Consider the following 23,043-nt stretch of genomic DNA (forward strand, 5'->3'; position numbering starts at 1 on the left):
GATTTTCAGACATTTGCAAGGGACAATAGTGCACCGGACTCTCCCATCCCCCACCTCCCAGGCCCTCCACACATAAGCACCCTAACAGGCTGCCTGGTGCTGATGGGCCAAGATTTGGCCAAGTACATTCTGCGTGTTTGGGGGTGCAGGGTGAGTTTGATATAGTCAGGAAGTAGGTAAAGTTCCCTTTAAGTCTACTCTTGGCTATTCTCTGACCCTCAAAGCACTTGTTGTGTTTACCCATTCAAGGCACTGACCTAAAGAGGGTCTTATAAACCTTCCATTCTCCTGTCATGAGGCTCCTGTCCTGAGTCCCATTACTGCAATAGTCACTCATTGCTTTCCTCTGCTGATTGTAGCAAAGCAATAGGACTAGTCTGTTGATGGGTTAATGCACAACCACTCCCAGGTTGAATGTTTGTGTTTTTATTAGAATCTCCAGAAATTGATGCCCTGACACAAAGGGAAAGTGGAAATTTCAGGACCCCCATGGTGGGGCTGCAGAAATTTTTTTTAAATTTGTTTAATTTATTTTTTATTGAAGTGTAGTTGATTTACAATGTTGTATTCATTTCTGGTGTACAGCATCGTGATTCATTTATACATATATTCTTGTTCATATTCATTTCCATTATGGTTTATTACAGGATATTGTAATCATATTTATTACATTTATATTTATTATAGGATATTGTAATATTTGTTGTTTATCCATTCTATATATAATAGTTAATATCTGCTAATCCCAAACTCCCAGTCCACCCCTCCCCACACACCCTCCCCCCCACCCCACCCCCCTGCAACCACAAGTCTTTTCTCTATGTCTGTAAGTCTGTCTCTGTTCCGTGGATAAGTTCATTTGTTTCGTATTTTAGATTCCAGATCTAAGTTCTGTCCTATGGTGTTTGGCTTTCTCTGTCTTCACTCAGTATGACCATCTCTAGCTCCATCCGTGTTGCAAATACGCAGAGATGTTTGAAGATGGGTGAGCCAGGGACCCCTCTGTTCATCCCATCAGGAGCCAAGCCCCAGCCCCCATCTTGGTGGTGAGGATATTTCTTATCAGTCAGAGTTTGCAGTGGCCCTGGTGCACCCCCGAAAGGGGACAGGCTGGAACAGAGTTGACCAGCAGAGGAGACCAGAAGAAGGAGGTGGGAAAAGGGGAGAGTTGCTGGTGGGGGAGAGTTGCTGGTGGGGAAGAGGAGGAGCCGACCAAAGAAAATCATTCTCTATATGGAGTTGAGACTGACTCTTCTGCTAGAACCAAAAGTTAGTTCCATTGTATTGTCAGTTCTCTTAGCCCTCTTAGGAGATGCTTTCTCCAGAAAGTTTGAAGACATCTAGTACAAGGGTCAGAAGGCCAGGAAGCAAGAGGGGACAAGAGAAGCTTGTGCTGTCTACTTTCTCTAGAGCATGGTCGGAGCTCCACCAGGTGTGGCTGGAACCTGACTGCTCATTCAGAGTTCTGCTTTTGTGGACTGATGGTTGGGCTTGTCACTTTATTGCTCTGTTTCTTTCCCCCTGGCATTTAACTCTCAGACAAGCTAGCTTTGCTCGCATTTCCCATTGTGGCTCAGCAGTAACAAACTGACTAGTATCTATGATGATGTGGGTTTGATCCCCGGCCTCGGTCAGTGGGTCAAGGCATTGCTGTGAGCTGCGGCATAGATGCAGCTAAGATCCATTGTTGCTGTGGGTGTGGTATAAGCAGGCAGCTGCAGCTCTGATTGGACCATTAGGGCTGGGAACTTCCATATGCCATGGGTGTGGCCCTAAAAAAAAAGACAAAAAAAAAATGAAATGCCAAGGTGGCCAAGAAGCTGTTTTATTTTTAATTTAATTCTATTCTATTCTATTCTGTTTTATGCCACACCTGTGGCATGTGGAAATTCCCCGGCCAAGGATGGAACCCTCTTCATAGCAGTGACTGAGCAGCTGCAGTGACAACTCCGAATCCTTAAATCATTGTTCCACAAGACAACTCCTTGTTTTTTTTAATTGAGGTACAGTTGATTTATGATATTGTGTTAGTTTCAGTTGTACAGCAAAGTGATTCAATTATATATACTTAGATTTTTTTTCAGATTCTTTTCCATCATAAGTTATGACGAAATATTGACTATTCCCTGTGTTATATAATACATTCTTTTTTTTTTTTTTTTTTCCTTTTTAGGGCCACACTTGCAGTGCATGGAGGTTCCCAAGCTAGGGGTTGAATTGACACTGTAGCTGCCAGCCTACACCACAGCCACAGCAACACAGGATCTAAGCTGCGTCTTTGACCTACACCACAGCTCACAGCAGTGCCAGATCCTAAACCCACTGAGTGAGGCCAGGGATCGAACCTGTGTCCTCATGGATCCTAGTCAGGATCATTAACCACTGAGCCAGGAAGGGAATTCCCCCGCATTCTTTTTTTTTTTTTTTTTGTCTTTTTGCCATTTCTTGGGCTGCTCCTGTGGCATATGGAGGTTCCCAGGCTAGGGGTCCAATTGGAGCTGTAGCTGCCAGCCTACGCCAGAGCCACAGCAACGTGGGATCCGAGCCGAGTCTGTAACCTACACCACAGCTCATGACAACGCCGGATCCTTAACCCACTGAGCAAGGGCAGGGATCGAACCCACAGCCTCATGGTTCCTAGTCAGATTCGTTAACCACTGCACCACAACGGGAACTCCTCCCCCACATTCTTATTGTTTATCTATTTTATATATAGTGGTGTGTATCTGTTAACCCCACACTCCTAGTTCATCCCTCTCCCCCTTTACCCCTTTGGTAACCATAAGTTTGTTTTCTATGTCTGTGAGTCTGTTTCTGTTTTGTAAATAAATTCATTTGTATCAGTTTTTGGATTCCACACATAAATTATATAATATTTGTTTTTCTCTGACTTACTTCACCTAGTATGATATCCTCTAGGTCCAACAGGCCGTTTTAATACTGACTCTTCTGATGAGAAAATCTTATAGCTTGGTGGTTGGTGGCATTGAATTCTCCAATGGCTTTCTTTCAGAATTTATTTGTACATATACATCTGTGTCTACAAATGTTTAGGATACACTGGTGCTGCCCCTTTGCTTTTGACGGTTGCTGCTGTGAAAATTCACCAGGGGGTTGGAACCAGAGCATTTCAATTAAGTGGTGCCTGAAGCCAGGGCTGAGATCTGAATTTCAAGGTCACCCGTTGGTTTTGTGGGAGCTTCCCACACTCCATTCACATCTAGTGGGGGCTTGTCACCTTGTCACACCCTCCTTCTTCCCCTGCTCTCTTGGGATCTGATGCTCCTACAGAAACACCGATCCACAGCCCGGTTGGCCCTGCCCTGTGCCTGCACGGACACCATACAGGACTCCCCACACACAATGGCCCCACCCCCAGGGGTCTCCCCTTCAGGCCCTTTGCTCATCCCCTCCCAGGCAGGGGCGTCGGTCCAGCTGCTGGAGCAGCAGGACCCATAGTCCCTCTAACCCACTCTCCCTGCCTCTCTGCTCTTCACAGAATGGGTTGAACGGCTTGCATCTGGCCTCTAAGGAAGGCCACGTGAAGATGGTGGTTGAACTTCTGCACAAAGAGATCATCTTGGAAACAACAACCAAGGTACGTGTCTTGGGGAGCAGGCGCTTTCCATCAAAAGTTCTCAAATGGTCCCAAACCCTAAAGGGCACAGGGACCAGCCTTTCGTGACAGTAACCCTCAGCGTGTTTTGGAATTTCTCTCGTCCTTCCAATCACTTCCTATTTCGGTGAGTCTACTGAAGTCACTTGCAAAACTCAACCCTCTTTCCACAAGGATTCAGGGGGACTTTATCCTCATCACTAGACCATAAGTCTGAAAATAAAACCCTTTGCCTGGAGGCTTCAGGCTTTCCCCAACCAAGAGTACCAGCAGGTCCACAGACAGGTCCCTTGGGTCTAAATTCTTACTGAGATGCCTCCTACTCCATGACCTTAAGCAAGTTACTCAGCCAGTGAGAAGCCTCAGTTTACTCATCTTTACAATGGAGATTATAATAGTTGCAGGGTTGGCATGGAAATTAAACATGGTAGTATATTTAAAATGTCTATGTAGAAGGAGTTCCCATCATGACTCCGCGGAAATGAGTCCAACTAGGAACCATGAGGTTGTGGGTTTGATCCCTGGCCTTGCTCAGTGGGTTAAGGATCCAGCATTGCGGTGAGCTGTGGTGTACGTCCCAGATGCAGCTCGGATCTGGCATTGCTGTGGCTGTGGCGTAGGCCAGCAGCAACAGCTCCGATTAGACCCCCAGCCTGGGAACCTCCATATGCCGTGGGTGCGGCCCTAAAAAGACAAAAGTCAAATAAATAAATAAATAAATACAATGTCTATATAGGAAGAAACCAATAAATATGGGTGACCGTGTCGTTCCTGAGGGCTTCAGAAGAGTCCAGATCCTTCTCATTGATTCTCCTCTAGCGTGTCTTCTTTTGTCAGCCCCGAACCCATTTCCTCGCCTTGCTGGCTCCCTTGAACAGCTTCCTCTCTTCCTCCAGGCATTTGGCATAGGCTGACATCCTGTTTCTCAAACAGCAGGGCGCTTCTCCCCAAAGCAAAAGATGACAAACACCAAAGACTTAAGTCCATAACCTGCAGTTGTGAAATTGGGGCATCTACACGTCGCACAAATCAGTGTTCTTTGTTATGCGTCTTCTTGGTTTCTTAAGCAATGCACAGCCAGCATTTAACCACAAGCAAAACTAAATCCCCACAGAAGTCCCCACTGTGGCTCAGCAAAAATGAATCTGACTGGTATCCGTGAGGATGCAGGTTCGATCTCCCTGGCCTCGCTCAGTACGTCGGGGATCCGGCCTTGCCCTGAGCTATGGTGTAGGTCACAGACACGGCTGGCATCCCACGTTGCGTTGCTGTGGCTGTGGTGTAAGCTGGCAGCTGTAGTTCTGATTTGACCCCGAGCCTGGGAACTTCCACATGCCTCTGGTGCAGCCTTAAAAAGATTAAAAAAAAGAAAGAAAAAAAAAAAAACTAAACCTCCATATCCCTGGTTTCCTCTTTGAGTCCATCCTTCCAGCCTCTTATTTCCCATTTGCTATTTATTCAATGTGGTCTCACACACAGCCTCAACTTCAGTCCCACGCAGGAATCTTCAGCTCCGCCCCGAGAGCAGTGAACCAGAGGAACAGTGTGTAGCGAACAGGTAGAATTTATGGTTACGGAGGGAACTACCAAAATATTGTGAAGGTAGAATCATCTCTCGAGGTAAAAATTCTGTAATTTTCCTGTCATTTCCTGAAGGTGAAAAGATCTCATGACTGAAACAGCCTGATTTGCTCTTGCTGAATATGTACGGGGCATTTGTTTTTTCTAACCCCAGGACAAATACCAATTGCCATCCCCTCCCCCCTCCCCAGTCTCCTGCTGTGGACCAGAGGCAGGCTGTTATTTCTCTTCTGATGATCTCGCCTACCTGGCCATGATCAGGATGCCATCTGATGGGCCGTGGGGCCAGAGCGGCTGTCCTCCTTCTGGCACCTCTCCAAGAGCTGCAGAACCACTACTCTTCAGCACTTTTACTGCCTCCGAATTTACCCCTTTGATTGTTATTTTGCAAGCGAACACTCAATGTGTCTCTGTTATTTATAGAAATTTTATAAGCCAGCGTGGTTGCCGAGTGCCATACAGAGGGAGGAGGAAAAAAAAAAAGGGGGGTGAAGCTGAAACCGTGGGCCAAGCAAGAGTCAACAGATTGGAGAATTGTAATGAGTCTCGCAAGCAGGAGGAAGATTAAAAAAAGAAAAGGAGAAAAAAAGCCCAAACCAATATAGATCCCTAAACTGTGCTTAGAAATTTGAAAAAGCGTGAAGCCAATGAATTCCTTGCCCAGCCTCCCACCTCCACCCCCAGAGGCCAGCTCAGCATCCAAGCTGGCTGGGATCAGAACTGCATTACCCACCCCCCGCCCACCCCACCCAGCCCCGCCTTGGGCACTTACTCAGCACCCGCTGTAGCCACCCTCGCTTCCCTGAGCTCTGAGACTCCCTGGAAATGGAGAAATTGGGTCTTCGTGGATCCAAATATAGCAAAGTAAATGTTCTTGCTTCTTTGAGGGCATGTGCCTTGTGCTGGGGGAGGGGCGGAGAAAACAGGCTTATGACAGGTCTCCAGTGACTTCCAACCCAAGGCCCAGCAATGCGGGTGGGGAGGGGGGTCTTCTTGAGCCTCGCAGTATGTGTGCGTGTGCGTGTGCGTGTGCGTGTGTGTGTGTGTGTGTGTGTGTGTGTATAGGGGGGTCCATTCCTCACCCCTGCTGTCCTGGGCCCAGGTCCCAAAGATGTCATGGGCTGAGACCCACAGCTGGGCCCCACATCCCTCCCTGACCCGCTTCCCTCCACATGGGTTTCTATGGGGCGTGCACTGTAGTGGGTTTCAGACAGGAGGAGAAGGATGGAAAGAAACATTCGATGTAGCCAAAGTCGCCTCTTTTTTTTTGGTTTTAAGTGTAGTTGATTTACAGCGTGCCAATTTCTGCTGAACCACAAAGTAACTCCGTGATACATATATAGCCGTTCTTTTTTTATATTCTTTTCCGACTCCTGAGCTGGCCCAGTGCCTGATACACACATGCTCAGCGTGTGGCGAACGGATGGACGGACACAGCACACGCCTCCTTCTGGGTGGGGAGGCGTGGAGGTCCGAGTCCTGATTCATATAGAAGATCCTGGTGCCAACAGCCCTATTCTTCTCAGTACAGCAAGTGAGTCGGACTCAGGTACCGGGGCCTCTACTTGTAAGCTCTTTGGACTTCTAGGCGAAATGATCAATTCGCATTTATAGGCTCATTTCTGGCACTAATCTCTGATGGATATTTGAGGATGAACCCTCTTGTTTATCATGTAGGATTTACAGAGAAATCAGACAAGTTCAGGAGATAACCAGAGGACGCTTCTACCTGAATCAGGTCACACTTCAGAGACAAAAACCTGAGCCCCAGAGCCCATCCTTGCTCAGCCGTAATGAACCCAACTAGTATCCATCCCTGGCCTCGCTCAGTGGGCTAAGGATCCAGTGTTGCCATGAGCTGTGGTGTAGGTCACAGATGCAGCTGGGATCCTGCATTGCCATGGCTGTGGTGTAGGCCAGCAGCTGCAGCTCCGATTTGACCCCTAACCTGGGAACTTCCATGTGCCATGGGTGTGGCCCTGAGAAGCAAGACAAAACAAAACAAAAAACAAAAGCCTGAGCTCCAGGGCACTGGGACAGTGGTGGCCAGGTGGCCCTGGAACTCAGACCCCCTACTGCTCAGATCACTCCCACGCTACGGGAGGTGCTTTGCTCCCAGTGATGAGGATCCCAGCTTGTGGACTGGATTTGAAGTCCCTGCTGTTTGGTTCTTGGGTTTCCAGATGGATTAGCGAGAGTGCACTTGGTTTTAGTTATAAACTAGGTGCTGTCTGAACTAGATAAAGGGAGATGGTGCAAGATCTCTGCTCCTCACATTGCTGATGGGTCCAGCTGCTGTCCCTTTTTGACGGCTGGTCCTGCCTGCCCCTCCTGGAGCAGGGGTCACGTGGGGTCACATGGGTGCATGGGAGGACATCCAGGAGGCAGAAAAGAGCCAGGCAGGCATCCCGGAAACAGAAGCAGCCCACTGGACTCCAGCCGTCCAGGAAGTGCTATTGGATTCCCAGGATGAACCCAGACAAGAAACCTTGTGCTTCCCCTCACCCTCTCAGAACCTGCCTGGCTTCCTAGTCTCGGTGACCGGCTCTCAGCTTTTCAAAAGCTTCCTTCTGGGAGTTCCCGTTGTGGCGCAGTGGTTAACGAATCCGACTAGGAACCATGAGGTTGAGGGTTTGATCCCTGCCCTTGCTCAGCGGGTTAACAATCCGGCGTTGCCGTGAGCTATGGTGTAGGTTGCAGACGCGGCTCGGATCCCGCGTTGCTGTGGCTCTGGCGTAGGCTGGCAGCTACAGCTCCAATTGGACCCCTAGCCTGGGAACCTCCATATGCCGCGGGAGTGGCCCAAGAAATGGCAAAAAGACAAAAAAAAAAAAAAAAAGCTTCCTTCCAGAGTTCCTGTTGTGGCTCACTGGTAACGAACCTGACTGGTATCCATGAGGACTGGGGTTCGATCCCTGGCCTCACTCAGTGGGTTAAGGATCTGGTGTTGCCGTGAGCTGTGGTGCAGGTCATAGACACAGCTCGGATCCCACGTTGCTGTGGCTCTGGCGTAGGCTGGCAGCTGCAGCTCCAATTCGACCCCTAGCCTGGGAACTTCCATATGCCACAGTTGAAGCTCTAAAAAGACAAAAAAAAAAAAAATTTCCTTCCGAACAGGGGTGAATCTCCTTTTTTTCCTGATATTTATTCTCTCTAGCTCTTCTCTCCTCTCTTCCTTGCCTCAACTCTGACTGACCCTATTTGACTTTTAATTAATATCCTTTCTTTGTATTTCCCCTTGCCAGATTTTAGGCTCTTTATTTTCCCCCACTTACTTTCAGATTTTTCTTCTCTTCCCTGCATGCATCGTATAGTTCATTTTATTACCCCCTCAACACCTCTGCCTATTTCTGCCCTCCCTCTTCTCTCTGATAAGTAACTTGCCCCTCATCCCGCCTCCCTTGGTCCAGCCTTTGGTCAGTGAATGTTACAGTCGCAGAACAAGGATGCTGGGTCTCTGGAATCTGATGCAGCCTCCTTTCCTCCGGAGCTCGGGCTTGCAGAACCACAGTCTGGGAAGAGCTGAACGTCTGTGCGAGGGCCAGCTTGCTTGGCAGCCCTTTGGCATGTGTCCTGAGGGATTCCAACTGTCTGTTGGCCAAAGACGGGTCGCTGAGACAGAGACTAGTGTTGAAAAGTTGGCTTTCTTATTCCAGAGCATTATTGTTTCAGGAGAACAGGAAGGCTTTCCCTCCCTGGGCTTCCAGCGCTGTTCATGATACCTGCTGGCTCAGGCAGAAGACATGTGTGTGGTCCGTCCCTAGGGGCCGTAAAGGAAGTGTGCTGCCTCCCCGTGGCCAGCACCCCTGTCCCCACACCTGGGATGGCCCCTGGGAACCTCCCCTCTTCCCTCCCCCTGTGTTTCAGAAGGGGAACACGGCGCTGCACATCGCCGCCCTTGCAGGGCAGGACGAGGTGGTGCGGGAGCTCGTCAACTATGGCGCCAATGTCAACGCCCAGTCGCAGGTGATGCTCTTGGCCAGGCAGGTGGAGTGGCCGTCCCCATCACCGGGTGCACACACTGTGTAGCTGACAATTTGCAGTGTCATCAAGCATATTTCTTTCTCACACTTCAGCGGCCATCCTAAGCATGATGGGGCAGGTCACCATGGACCCCGCCCTATTCAGCAAACTAGCTGAATAATACATTTAGTTGTGGCTCATCTGTGTAGGGAGGACGTGGGTGGAGGGGTTTATGAAGAAGGGAGCGAGATAGGGTGTGTGTGTCTGCGTGTCAGAGAGGCTGACCATGTGGGGGGAGGGGGAGGGGCGCCCCACCTGGTGGCCTTTGCAGTAACCCCAGGGCACCACTGCCAAAGTTGGTGAGTTTTTATAAGCTGCAGATACAAGTGGGGGTGTTGCACCGAGGGCTGGGTGGAAGCAGGATGAAGGGAGAACGATCCTGGAGTTTAAAGGATTTTGCCCCCGTTTGAGCATCTCTCGCTGATGCGGGTGGATTTTAGTGGTTTTCTCCTCTTGGGTTACAGAAAGGCTTCACACCTCTGTACATGGCAGCACAAGAGAATCACTTGGAGGTGGTTAAGTTCTTACTGGAAAATGGAGCTAATCAGAATGTGGCCACAGAAGTAAGTGCCTGAAGATCATGGCTGAAGGTCTCATGGGAAAGGACATGGTGGGGGTGGGCATGCATTCCTGGGACAGGGCTGGGGATGCATCCTCTGTCATGACCGGTGTCCTGGGTACTCTTGAACCCTGCATGGGTTCGAGAGACAGTTGTGGCTGTTGAGGACAGACACACAACAGAGAAGTGACAGCAGGGGCGATCATGTCATTCCCACTGGAGGCCAGGCAGGGATGGGGGTGTGTGTGTTTGCTTGGATGACAGGTCTGCCTTGGACCTTAAAGAAAAATGCTCTTGCTATGAACCCACTGTACACCCTTGGACAAAGCACATTACCCTGAGTTTTGTCACTGGTGAAATGATGAAATCGGACAAGATTTCTTTTGAAAAGCTTCTTAACATTGGAAGACTCAGTGATTAGATGATTCTGTTTTGATTCTGCTTTGCTAGTTCAGAGGGCCCCGGTGTCACTCAGTACACACTCAAGAGATCAGTAACAGTCGCTCACATTTGAAACCTCAGTGCCTGGTGTGGTTTCTGGCATTTGGTGGGTGTTCAATAATGTTTGTGAAATGAATAAAGGAGGGACTCCCACCATTAGTTCACGGCACTGTTCTGGCACCAGGTGATGGGGTGAGAGGGTGAAGGGCCAAAGAGACAGGGCAGTAAAAAGCCCCTGTAGCATGCAGACTGGGAACAAGTCATATAGGGAAATTAAATATGTGCTAAAGGAAAATTAAATAGGTGCTAAAGGAAAATTCAGTTATTTAGTGAATTTAGGCATTGTGAGATGGCAGAGAAAGAAGATGAGACCAAATAAGGCCTGGGGGAGGAGGTGGCATCTAAGCTGAGCTTGGGGGATGAAGAGGTCCTTGAATTGGAAGGTCATCCCAACCAAAGGGCCTGCCACCAGGAAGAGCCTTGAGCTTGAAGGCATGTGTCCTGCTCTGAGGACTAGAGCTGTCAGAACATTCAGAGCAAATGGATCTCTCTCTCTCTCCCTGGCCAGGACGGCTTCACCCCTCTGGCCGTGGCCTTGCAGCAGGGCCATGAGAATGTGGTGGCCCACCTCATCAATTACGGGACAAAGGGGAAGGTACGCCTCCCGGCCCTGCACATCGCAGCCCGCAATGACGACACGAGGACGGCCGCGGTGCTGCTGCAGAATGACCCCAACCCTGATGTGCTTTCCAAGGTTAGGCAGCCGGCGGAGGCTGGGAGCATCCTGGGGCCGCAACCAGGGAACCTCAGGGTCTCCACCGATTCCCAGCAGTTCCCCAGTACTAGCCCAGACCAGAGATGCACCAGCCCCAACAGCAACACAGGGACACCCTGCTCTAAATCCCCAGGGAACACAGAGAAGCATGTGCCTAGCATGGAGCACGGAAAGTTCCCCTTGCTCCTAGTCATCCAGAAAAGTGTCCAGGCAGAGCAGGAGAGTGGTCTCTAGCCAGAGGAGTGTCCTAGAATGTTATTCCAAATCTCCGGTCGGCTGCCCCCTGGTGGTGGGAGGGAAGGCAGTCTCCCCAAGTGGAGATGGGACCTTGGAAGGGCTGGGGGTTAGGGGCGCCTGCACAGTCTGCTGACTGAGCATGCTGTTCCGCGTTTTGAGGCACTGCTGGGCCACTGTCTGTAAATTCAGACTGTCTTCCCTCACACGGGGCACAGATCTGCCCTGTCAGTTCCCCCACCCACCCTAAAGCCAAGGGGGTTTTGTCTGGAAAACTGCTGTTAGGCGTGGTGGGAGGTTAGGACCAGAATGATGACAAGGGACCCATCTTGGGCCAAAGGGCTGCCTCCGCCACCCAGCAGAATCATGGCACCTCTTTACAGGCTGAACCATCCGGAAGATTAAGGTCATGGACCCCCCCTCCCCCAACGCTTTTAACTCATTGATTAAAATCTTATATAAGTGACCATTCAGAGAAATGACCCTAGTCCAGGGAGTGACCCTAGTCCAGGGTTTGTCCATGTGAACCACAGACAGACTGGGCGACCCCAGATGTCACACCTCGCTTTTGGATGTAACTCGCCACAGGGTGTCTCTTGTCCCCTTCAGTCCAAATCCATCTTCTGTGTGGGGTCCTCTGGCCTGCCGGCCTTTTCAGAGACCCCGGGCTGATTCTGAGGTAGAAGGGACAGTACCCCCAGTGACACGTTGTCCCCCTCTGTTGTGCCTCAGACGGGATTCACCCCCCTCCACATCGCAGCTCATTACGAGAACCTCAATGTGGCCCAGCTTCTCCTCAACCGGGGAGCCAGCGTCAACTTCACGCCCCAGGTGAGGCTCTGGCACAGCGCCCCGGCCCCGCACACCTGCTGGGGGTCTAGAACCGGCGCCCCCGCTTCCCAGTGGCACCGAGAACGTCCTCGTAGAGCAGGCATGCCTACGGGGGAGACAGCCCTGGCATCGGCTCAGGCTCCAGGACAATGCGTTTCTAATCACCCGGCACCTTCAGCCTGCCCTTTCTGGAGGTGGAAAGCCTGGAGGGCTGGACTCGGGGACCAGGGTTTGGCCAGATTGCCGCGATGAAGCACGATGCTGGCCCGCCGTTAGGAGCTTTCAAACCTTTCTTAGGCGAGAAACATCCCAGTCCCAACGATGGCCTTCAACAGGCTGCCTGTACTACGGCAGGCCCAGGCCGGGGCGGGGGCACAGGGCAGCGGGCAGAGGCGGAGGGGGCGGGGCAGCAGGCGGAGGGGGCGGGGCAGGGGCACAGGGGGCGGGGCGGGTGCTTCCTGGAGGAGGAGGCTGCGCCCTGACCCTAACCATCCGGTTCCTCCCCACCAGAACGGCATCACGCCGCTGCACATCGCCTCCCGCAGGGGGAACGTGATTATGGTGCGGCTCCTGCTGGACCGCGGGGCCCAGATAGAAACAAGGACCAAGGTGGGTGCCGGCAAGCTCCACGGCAAGGCCGAGGGTGGGGAGAGCGCCACCTTCCAGAGCCCCACCTGGGGTGGGGGGTAGGAGGTGGGCTCTCCTTGACCAGCTAGGGATGGGCATCCAGCCCCAGAACAGCCTGCTGGAGCGGCTGCAGGCAAGGACTACTTGGGTTGAGCTGGTCCTTAAGAAAGCCTTGTGCGTGGAATGATGCCCTGGGGCTGTCTCCTCTCCAGCAGCCTCTGATGTGCAGGGCTTTCTCTTTTTGACTGTCTTTTAAAGGATGAATTGACACCTCTCCACTGTGCAGCTCGGAATGGGCACCTGCGAATCTCAGAGATCCTACTGGACCACGGGGCACCCATCCAAGCCAAAACCAAGGTTTGGGCATCTTTTCCTAGGGGAGCATTTGGTAGGCAGTGCTCCAGGTCCAGCCAACCCAGGGTGGAGTCCTGTTTCTGAGAAACAGAGATGCTACTACTACTAACTCAGCTAGTGTATGATGTTGACCCTAACACCTGTCACACAGGAGGCACTCAGCTCTAATTATTATCTAGATCAAGGTTGGCAAACTTTCTCTCTAACAAGCCAGATATTAAATATTTTTAGGCTTTGCAGGCCACGGTCAGTGTCACAGTGATTCAGATCCGCCACTGTAATGAGAAAGCAGGCTTGGATAATGTACAGACTAGTAGCCCTGTCCTAATAAAACTTTATTGACAAGCACAGGCAGAGGGCCGGATTTGACCTTTGGGCTGTGATCCGTCTATACGGCTGTAGATAAGGCCTTGTCTCTTTTACCCTGGCTCCAGAAAAGACAGGAACGAAGCACTCAGGGAGTCTTCGGAGCTGGAGCCAGACTGGATGCAATTAAAAAGAAAACAAAACTGTTCTTCTCAAGGTCCTTTGGGGTCAGGGCAAAAGCTTGTCCCTCAGTTCTAATGGAAGGACCTGAATCTTCCTGGAGGTGAAGCCGTCAGACCACCTGGTGCTGCCTACACAGACTCCAGACCCTCTGGCTCCTTCTTTAGGGTGACTTTAGAAGGTGGTCAAAACCTCGAGGCAGAAACCAGACCCCTCACAGCCACTCCTGGGGTTTTCTGTGAGCAGCTCCCTGTCATAAGATTCCACAACATGGCAGCTAGTTTATTCCCTGACTCATGATCATGTGATTGTTCTACAGAGCTCTCTGAAACCTGGGTCATGTTCATGGCCCAGGGGTGTGTGTGTGTGTGTGTGTGTGTGTGTGTGTGTGATGGGTAGAGGTATCCTCTGCTAAGCCAGTTTATTTCTTGCTCAATCCTCCATCCAGGGCTGAGATGATCACATGAGAGAGTGTCTTTGAAAGTACATATAAAAGTGAAAATCCTCAGATAAGAGTAGGTGGGAAGTTCCTGTCGTGGCTCAGTAGTTAACAAATATGACTAGGAACCATGAGGTTGCGGGTTCGATCCCTGGCCTGGCTCAGTGGGTTAATGATCCGGCGTTGCCGTGAGCTGTGGTGTAGGTTGCATACGAGGCTCAGATCCCGCGTTGCTGTGGCTCTGGCGTAGGCCAGTGGCTACAGCTCTGATTGGACCCCTAGCCTGGGAACCTCCATATGCCACGGGAGCGGCCCAAGAAAATGGCAAAAAGACAAAAAAAAAAAAAAAGAGTAGGTGGAATTCTGCTCCCAATTATACCATTAAGTCAGGAAATCCTCAACATTTTCCCACAGAGGCCTTGGGTTTAAACTTATATACATGTTCCTAAGTTATTAAAAATTTCATATTATCCTGATTATCAGGAAGAGCTAAGAAGAATGGTTATGAAAATTCTCTATGGAGAACTTCCAAGTTTTCAATTGAGAAATATGATCTGACCTTTCTAAAATGCAGTAAGCAATGACTGTGTTAGACAAAGTGCCACACTCCAGGTGGCTTGAACAACAGAAACTTATCATCTAGCAGCTATGGAGGCTGGAGCCCTAGATCCATGTGGGCAGAGCTGGTTCCTGCTGAGACCAGGAGAGAGAACTGTTGCACGCCTTTCCCCTGGCTTCTGATGGTTTGTTGGCAATCTTTGGAGTTCTCTGGCTTATAGAACCATCACTCTAATCTCTGCCTTCATCATCACATGGCATTTGTGTGTGTCCACAATCCCCCCCCCTTTTATATTTTTAGGGCCACACCAGTGGCATGTGGAAGTTCTCAGGCTAGGGGTCCAATTGGAGCTGCAGCTGCTGGCCTAGGCCACAGCCGCAGCAACACTGGATCTGACCTTGTCTTCAACCTACTCTATAGATCATGACAATGCCGGATCCTTAACTCACTGAGCAAAGCCAGGGATTGAACCCACGTCCTCATGGATACTAGTTGGGTTTGTTACTGCTGAGCCATGACAGGGAACTCCCCACATTTCCCCTTATTATAAGGACAGCAGTCATGTTGGATTAAAGTCTACACTAGTGACCTCAACTTAACTAACCTACATCCAATTTCCAAATAAGGCCATCTCCCAAGGTCCGGGGCATTAGGACTTCAACTTGTGAATTTCCGGGGGACGCAATTTAATCCAAACACTCATGGTAGCCATCGTGCAGCCTGATCATGTTTCTCCTTGCTAAAAATACTTCTTTCAATTGTTACTTCCTAAAAGCTGCCATTCCAGTTTCCTCTTGCATGGGTTTTCCTGATGCAGCTCCCACCTGCCTCCCGAGCCCAGCTCCATGCCCCGTCAGCCATGGCCTCCCATGTTTGCCTTCATGGAGCCCCCTTGGGTCCCGGGTAGCTGCCTTTGCAGCACTGCACATGCTGTTCCCTTCAAGGAGATACTCTTCCTCTTTTCTTCCTGGTGAGGTCCTAGCTCAGGAATCACCTCCCAGAAAACCTTCTCTCCACATATTCCCCTTCCCCATTTTGACTCCACTCTCTCTTGCTCTTCTGTGCTTTGATCATGCTTTCCAGGCATCACTACACAGTGAGAACGATGTAGCTCTTTTCAGGACTTTAAGCTACTGGTCTACCAGCTTCCTTGGCCCCAGATTCTGTCTGTTCTGTTTCCCCAGAGCTTATCCCATAGCTGGTGCACTTTGATCACTTCATATTTGCTGAATTAATGTGTGAATGAATGAGTGAATAAGTCTCCTCTTGTCTTTAATTTTTTTTTAATAAATTACTATCTAAGGAACAGAGAGGATCCTTAACAGAGGTTTTTGTTTTTGTTTGTTTAAGTGCACTTGTTAGAGGCAAAGAGGGATTTAGGTCTAAACTCCATTTTATCACTATCCATTCACTCAAGACATTGATTAAAGGCCACTGTGTGTGTTACATGTGGGGGGGGGGGCACTGCAGGGTGTGTAGGAGATACTGGGACACAGTCACTGATCTAAGCTTGTAAGGAAGGAGAAGAAGATACACACCTAAGAGGTCAAATACTAAAACAATTCAGCAAATATATGAATAAGGTTTGAATGAGGGTTGCAGATGAGAAAAGCCCACAGAGGTCGGGGTGGTGGGCTTCATGGAAGAGGTGGGCCTGGATGGAGCTGGCCTGAAGGTGGAAAGGAGATCTGCAGTCAGAGACCAGCAGAAGTGCCAGGCTGAACCCAGCTTAATCGGGAGACATGCAGAGGCCCAGTGTAATAAAGAGGCCGGAAGTGAGTTTGGAATCATTGCCCTGAATTTCCGAGCTCATTTCCTTTGCCATCGCTCGTTTTCCTTCTTCACCAGAACGGCTTGTCCCCAATCCACATGGCGGCTCAGGGAGACCACCTCGACTGTGTCCGACTCCTATTGCAATACAACGCAGAGATAGATGATATCACGCTGGACCACCTGACCCCACTCCACGTGGCAGCCCACTGCGGCCACCACAGGGTGGCCAAGGTCCTTTTGGATAAAGGGGCCAAACCAAACTCCAGAGCCCTGGTGAGTGAGGGGCTGGAGGGGCCAGGGCCAGAACTGCAGGGCTGAGCACCCCGCCGGGCGCCAGGAGTTGCTCAGATCATTGGGGCGGAGTGGGTGGGGCTGCTGAGGTAGGGGCGTGGCAGAGCGCAGGCAGGCGTGACGTCACTCTCCTTGCCACATCCTACTGGCGCAAGTTGACCACGCCCCTGGCAATGAGCTGGGGCCCGGGTGGGTTTGGGCCCCGGAGACATAACTCACAAGCAGTGTCCATGGCGTGTGTCTGGGTTGGCGGTGCCACTCCAGTCCCAGCCCAGCGCAGAGCTAAGGAACCTGATTTCTAGAGACTGCCTGGCTTTTTGATCTGCTGTGGGGATGAGTGAAAGGGGCTCAGCTCAGCATACCTCCTCTGCGGAGGGGTTCACAGGGGGTCGTGGTGCTCCAGCAGAGATGAGTTCAGGCCTAAAGCAAATTCCTCTCCCGAGCCCCAGGCCAGGCCCTCCGAGGAAAGTTTCTGAACCTGCCACCACCCCTACCCCTCTCTGTCCATTCCGGGAAGAGAAGAATTTAGAGGGTAGGAGTCCTCCAAGGTGTAAGGATGGCTTTTTCATTCATTCGTTCAGAAAGCTCTCAGGGAGCACTGGCCTCACACTGTCTGGGGTGGTTGGGGTTCCTCAGCCTCAACACTGCTGACATGTGGGCCCTGATATTCTTGGTCACGAGGGGCCAGCTTGTGCATAGTAGGACATTTAGCAGCATCCCTGGCCTCCACCTGCTAGGTGCTAATAACTTCTCCCTTAGTTGTGACAATCAAAAATGTCTTTAGGAGCTCCCTCGTGGCTCAGCAGATTAAAGATCCAGCATTGTCACTGCTGTGGTTCAGGTTGCTGCTGTGGCTCAGTTTCAATCCCTGGCCTAGGAACTTCTGCATGCCTCAGGCATGGCCAAAAAAAAAAAAAAAAAATGTCTTTAGACTTTGCCAAATATCCCTAGAGTGGGGGGAGGGTGGGAAAAAGTCCCCTCCCCACTCCTTTGAGGACCACTGCCCTAGAGGATAAAGCACTGAAAAAACAAGCAGACAGACAAAACACAGGAAGAAAAAAAAAATCCCTGCCCTCATGGAGCTTATCACTTTAGAGCAGAGCTGAGGTACAGAAAACCGTCTGATTAAAAACGATCTGTGGTTTCAGGGCAGAGGAAACGTGATTTGCTTCACACAAGGACTCTCTACTGTAAATTTCCCCTTAAGGAAATTTTCAACAGCAGGCTCTTTCATTGCATCCCAAAATATGACTAAATTCTATTCTTTTACTTTTTTCTTTCTAGGACAGCTCGGGCGGCATATGGAAGTTTTCAGGCTAGGGGTCCAATTGGAGCTGTAGCCGCCAGCCTATGCCACAGCCACCGCGACAACAGATTTGAGCCATATCCGCGACCCATGCCACAATTTGTGGCAACTCGGGGTTCTTAATCCACTGAGCCGCAACAGGAACACCTAAATTCTTTTTTAAAAAGGTTTACAGGAGTTCCCGTCGTGGCTCAGTGGTTAACGAATCCGACTAGGAACCATGAGGTTGCAGGTTCGGTCCCTGCCCTTGCTCAGTGGGTGAAGGATCCGGTGTTGCCGTGAGCTATGGTGTAGGTTGCAGACACGGCTCGGATCCTGCGTTGCTGTGGCTCTGGCGTAGGCTGGTGGCTGCAGCTCCGATTCGACCTCTAGCCTGGGAACTTCCATATACTGCGAGAGCGGCCTAAGAAATGGCAAAAAGACCAAAAAAAAAAGAAAGAAAGAAAAAGGTTTACAGACAACAGGTTCAGGACCATGCCTAGTACATAGTGAGAGGCATCTGCCTCTTCCGTGAATTGCAGTAATTGATGTTTTGATCTGCGGAACCACTGATAGACTGGGGCAGAGGCTGCCTTTTAATTGGCAAGGTGGTCTGGGCGTTGCTTGGGGTGGCGTGTAAGCTCACGATTGGCTTTCTCCCTTTGTGTGGGGCTGCAGAATGGCTTTACCCCCCTACACATCGCCTGCAAGAAGAACCACATTCGAGTCATGGAGCTGCTGCTAAAGACGGGCGCCTCCATCGACGCTGTCACTGAGGTAGGAGAAACTGCGGATGAGCCGTCTTCATAGCCATCTCGAGTGGCTGCGTGTGTGTGTGTGTGTGTGTGTGTGTATGTGTGTCAGTTGCAAACACTCAAAGGAATAAATCAGGGGTGAATAAGGCCGGGAGGATCGTTGTACAACTATAAATATAATAAAATTCATTGAGTTAAAAGCCAATAAATTAAATAAACAAACAAACAAATAAATAAGACCAGGGGCTTATGTTGGCTCTCAGGGAGCTGTCCAAGGTCAGATGCAGTTTTTCGAGTTGTCAGCGTGGGCAGAATCACCCTGCAGTGGTGTGTGTTTTTGTTTTTGTTTTTGTTTTTTTTCCTCTCCTGCTATTTTCCTGGAAACACACCCATTTTGTTGAACTCCCTTTTCTTGCAAAACCATTCTGGAGCACCCTAGAGGCAAGAGAGCCTGAGATCCATCTGACTGTGTGTTTGAAGGAGAGGGACAGGCACCCCTCTCTCACTCCTCTCTGGTCTGTTCCAGTCTGGCCTGACGCCTCTCCATGTGGCCTCCTTCATGGGGCACCTGCCTATCGTGAAGAACCTGCTGCAGCGGGATGCTTCACCCAATGTCTCCAACGTGGTAAGTCATGGGGAAGGCAGGGCTCTTCCTCTGCACCGAGAGCTCAGAGACAAACTTCGCAGAATAGCAGAGGCTTCAGACCTGGTTGGGGGGGGAATGGGGAGAATGTCTGTAGGTACTGACACTTTCCCAGTTGAACTTGTCACACTCCTGTAAGTCTTGAGGGCTTTATGTTGGACAATCGTGTGGGAACTTCTCTAGGTGCTATTAGGGAATATATTTACATTTTTAAACATTCCTTATCTCTGAGGTTTACTTTTTTTTCTTTTTCTTTTTAGGGCCACACCCGACGCATACGGAAGTTCCCAGGCTAGGGGTTGAATCGGAGCTGCAGCTACAGGCCTACACCACAGCCACAGCAATGCCAGATCCGAGCCGCAATCTGCAACCTACACTGCAATTTGTGGCAATGCCAGATCCTTTAATCTACGAGCGAGGCCAGGGATTGAACTCACATCCTCATGGACACTGGAGGGTTCTTAACCCACTGATCCACAACAGGAAGTCCTGGGGTTTACTTATTTATTTATTTTGTCTTTTTGCCTTTTCTAGGGCTGCTCCCAGGGCATGTGGAGGTTCCCAGGCTAGCCACCAGCCTACACCAGAGCCACGGCAACGCGGGATCCAAGCTGTGTCTGCGACCTACACCACAGCTCACAACAATGCTGGATCCTTAACCCACTGAGCAAGGCCAGGGACTGAACCCACAACCTCAGGGTTCCTAGTCGGATTCGTTAACCACTGCACCACGACCGGAACTCCGTCCTGGGGTTTATTTTTAAGTGGATCTCTTCCCCCTATCTCCCGCTGTCTTTCTCTCTCTCTCTCTTTCTCTCTCTCTCTCTCTCTCTCTCTCTCACACACACACACACACACACACACACACCAGGCATCAGCAGACTAAAGGCTGAAGTTGCTCCCTGGGGCAACTTCACCTCTTGGACAAAAAGCCCACTCTGGGCCGGCACTGTGGAGCTCTGCATATGCTCTTTTGGAAACCCAACATGTGTTAATGCTTCTATAATTGTGTTATTTTTACAGAAAGTGGAGACCCCACTACACATGGCAGCCCGAGCAGGGCACACGGAAGTGGCCAAATATTTGCTCCAGAACAAAGCCAAAGTCAATGCCAAGGCCAAGGTGAGTTCTGGAGGCGAAAGGGATCCCAGAATAGAAGGAATGCAAATGCAGGGGGAGCAGTCTGTCTCGAGCAGAGGCACCGAGACTGCTTGTCATGGCATTTGAGCCAAGGGCCCCAGGGTGGGCTCAGTGACCCAGAGACACCACACACACACACACACACACTGACTGCCTCCAGCTTCAGGAGGAAACAGGAAGGGGGAGGGGTGGGATGAAAAGTCATCTTTCTGCTTCTGCGCTCTAACCCTCCCACCACCTCCGGTGTAAAGAAAAGCAGAGTAGCCTTCAGACACAAAGACCAGCAGACACTCAGGACTTGGGGGACAGTGCAGGTCACCTTGCTTTATTGCACACGGCCAGCAATGTGTTTGAAGATTTGTGGCAACCCTGTGTTACCAGATGGTTAGCGTTTTCTAACAATTAAGCGGTTTTTCAAATAAGGTATGTATGTTTTTTAGACATAATGCAGCACATGATAAGAATGTCATTTTTTTTTTGGCCGCCCTCGGGGCATGTGAGGTTCCCCACTGGGCATCAGATACGAGCTGCAGTTGTCACCTACACCACAGCTAGGGCAACACCAGATCCTTTAACCTGCTTGCCAGGCCAGGAATCAAACCTGCGTCCTGGCCCTGCAGAGACACTGCTGATCCCATTGTGAGCACTGCGCCATAGTGGGAACTCCATGTGATATGGTGTGAACAGGACTTTTTTCTTTTCTTTTTTTTGTCTTTTCTAGGGCCGCACCTGCAGCACATGGAAGTTCCCAGGCTAGGGGTCTAATTGGAGCTGTAGCCGCCGGCCTATGCCAGAGCCAGAGGAACTCGGGATCCGAGCCACTTCTGCAACCTACACCACAGCTCACAGCAACGCCGGATCCTTAACCCACTGAGCAAGGCCAGGAATGGAACCCACAAACTCATGGTTCCTAGTCGGATTCCCTAACCACTGAGCCACGATGGAAACTCCTGAACAGGACTTTTATACACACTGGGAAGCCAAAAAATTCCTGTGACTCACTTTTTTGTGATACCCAGTTTATCACAATGGTTTGGAACTGAACCTGCAGTGTCCCCAAGGTCTGCCCATAGTAGTAGCCATAACGCATAGTTTGTGCCAGACTCGGCGTGGAACATACACACCGTCTGCTTGATCCTACCCATAGCCCTATGAGTCAGTATCATTATTCCCATTTTATTGATGGGAAGGCTGAGCCTTCAGGCAGTTAAGTAGGAATAACAACTAACCTGAAGGGTCGTTTTCAGGATTAGAGTAGAACGCATTGGTTTCCGTAACTCAGAGACCTGATTGGCATCGCAGCTCTTTCTCATACTAGCTCTGTGGCTGGAGAAAGTCACTTAACCTCTCTGGGCCCCACCTTCCTTCTTTGTGAAATGAAGAGCCCAGTAACCTTGGTGTGCCCTGTTCTTTGTTATCGCTTCGGCTTCCAGGATGACCAGACCCCACTTCACTGTGCAGCTCGCATCGGCCACACAAACATGGTGAAGCTCCTGCTGGAAAATAACGCCAACCCCAACCTGGCCACCACTGCTGGGCACACCCCCCTGCACATCGCGGCCCGAGAGGGCCATGTGGAAACGGCACTGGCCCTTCTGGAAAAGGGGGCATCCCAGGCGTGCATGACCAAGGTACAGCCTCCCACCTCCGGTTCTCAAGAAGCAGCAGGCTGGTCCCCGCCGGGCCTGGGGGCAGGGAGGGAGGGTCCCATCTGGTCCTGTGTAGCCTAGATGGTGCTGCAGGCGGCTGGGAAGGAGGGGCCCAAGGGAGTGGCCACCACCTATGAGCCAGGTGTGTCCTATCCTTCCCAGAAAGGTGAGGTGTAGCTGGTCATCTACCCACCCAGCCTCCATCCGTTTATCATGGAGCAGCTGTTTGCGCAGCACCTGCTCAAGATGAACCTGAACCAGCTGGCTGTCACAGAGCCACACAGGGTGGTTTTGCCTGCATTCCCCCAAGGGGTGGGTAGCAAATGGTAGAAGCTGGCTGATCCTGGAGGTCTGCGCCTCTGGGGGCATCAGCCATCCTGCCCCAGCGTCTTCATGCCCATTGGGGTGGGGACCTCCTTTGTCACAGCCCTTTGTCTGCGGAGGACGGCTGGGGCTCCCCATGATTCTGACAGCCTGTGTTTCTCCTCAGAAAGGATTTACCCCTCTCCATGTGGCGGCCAAGTATGGGAAGGTGCGGGTGGCTGAGCTGCTGCTGGAGCACGACGCACACCCGAATGCTGCCGGGAAGGTGAGCCTGACCCCCTCTCAGCTCAGAGGCCAGGAGAGAGGATCTGCTTCACGCAGGTGGTGGCATCTCTGCCTGAGCCTGCCTGCCATGTCCATCTTTTGAATGGGCAGCCGTCCAATGAGAGCGGCCTTGGGGAAGACTGATCTTTCTGGCAGAGACGTCCCCCTTTGAGAAAGACCCGGTGACCCCCAGGAGTGAGATGACCCCCCCCCAGGACTGAGGAGGTGACCTCCCCAGGACTGAGGAGGTGATCCCCCAGGGATGAGGAGATAACCTCCCCAGGACTGAGGAGGTGATCCCCCAGGGATGAGGAGATGACCCTCCCCCAGGATTGAGGAGATGACCTGTAGGGATGAGGAGGTGACGTCCAGGGGCGAAGAGGTGACCCCCAAG

The 23,043-nt window shown here is 51.0% G+C and overlaps 1 protein-coding gene across 6 annotated transcripts in view; it reads left to right on the forward strand.

The window, feature by feature from the left end:
• The window catches only part of ANK1 (ankyrin 1), a 113,691-nt gene that overhangs the window by 36,776 nt on the left and 53,872 nt on the right, over positions 1–23,043 (forward strand). For 5 of the 6 annotated variants that reach the window (XM_047771804.1, XM_047771807.1, XM_047771802.1 and 2 more), the window contains exons 3-15: positions 3,500–3,598; positions 9,065–9,163; positions 9,685–9,783; positions 10,789–10,974; positions 11,962–12,060; positions 12,571–12,669; positions 12,946–13,044; positions 16,374–16,571; positions 18,553–18,651; positions 19,156–19,254; positions 20,296–20,394; positions 21,846–22,043; positions 22,552–22,650. In XM_047771804.1, the coding sequence (XP_047627760.1) occupies positions 3,500–3,598; positions 9,065–9,163; positions 9,685–9,783; positions 10,789–10,974; positions 11,962–12,060; positions 12,571–12,669; positions 12,946–13,044; positions 16,374–16,571; positions 18,553–18,651; positions 19,156–19,254; positions 20,296–20,394; positions 21,846–22,043; positions 22,552–22,650 (1,572 nt within the window). The remainder of the gene's footprint in view (positions 1–3,499; positions 3,599–9,064; positions 9,164–9,684; positions 9,784–10,788; positions 10,975–11,961; positions 12,061–12,570; positions 12,670–12,945; positions 13,045–16,373; positions 16,572–18,552; positions 18,652–19,155; positions 19,255–20,295; positions 20,395–21,845; positions 22,044–22,551; positions 22,651–23,043) is intronic. The other variant, XM_047771806.1, reaches the window with a different exon arrangement.

This window comes from Phacochoerus africanus, chromosome 3 (genome assembly GCF_016906955.1).
Source record: "Phacochoerus africanus isolate WHEZ1 chromosome 3, ROS_Pafr_v1, whole genome shotgun sequence".
Classification (NCBI taxonomy): Eukaryota; Metazoa; Chordata; class Mammalia; order Artiodactyla; family Suidae; genus Phacochoerus; species Phacochoerus africanus.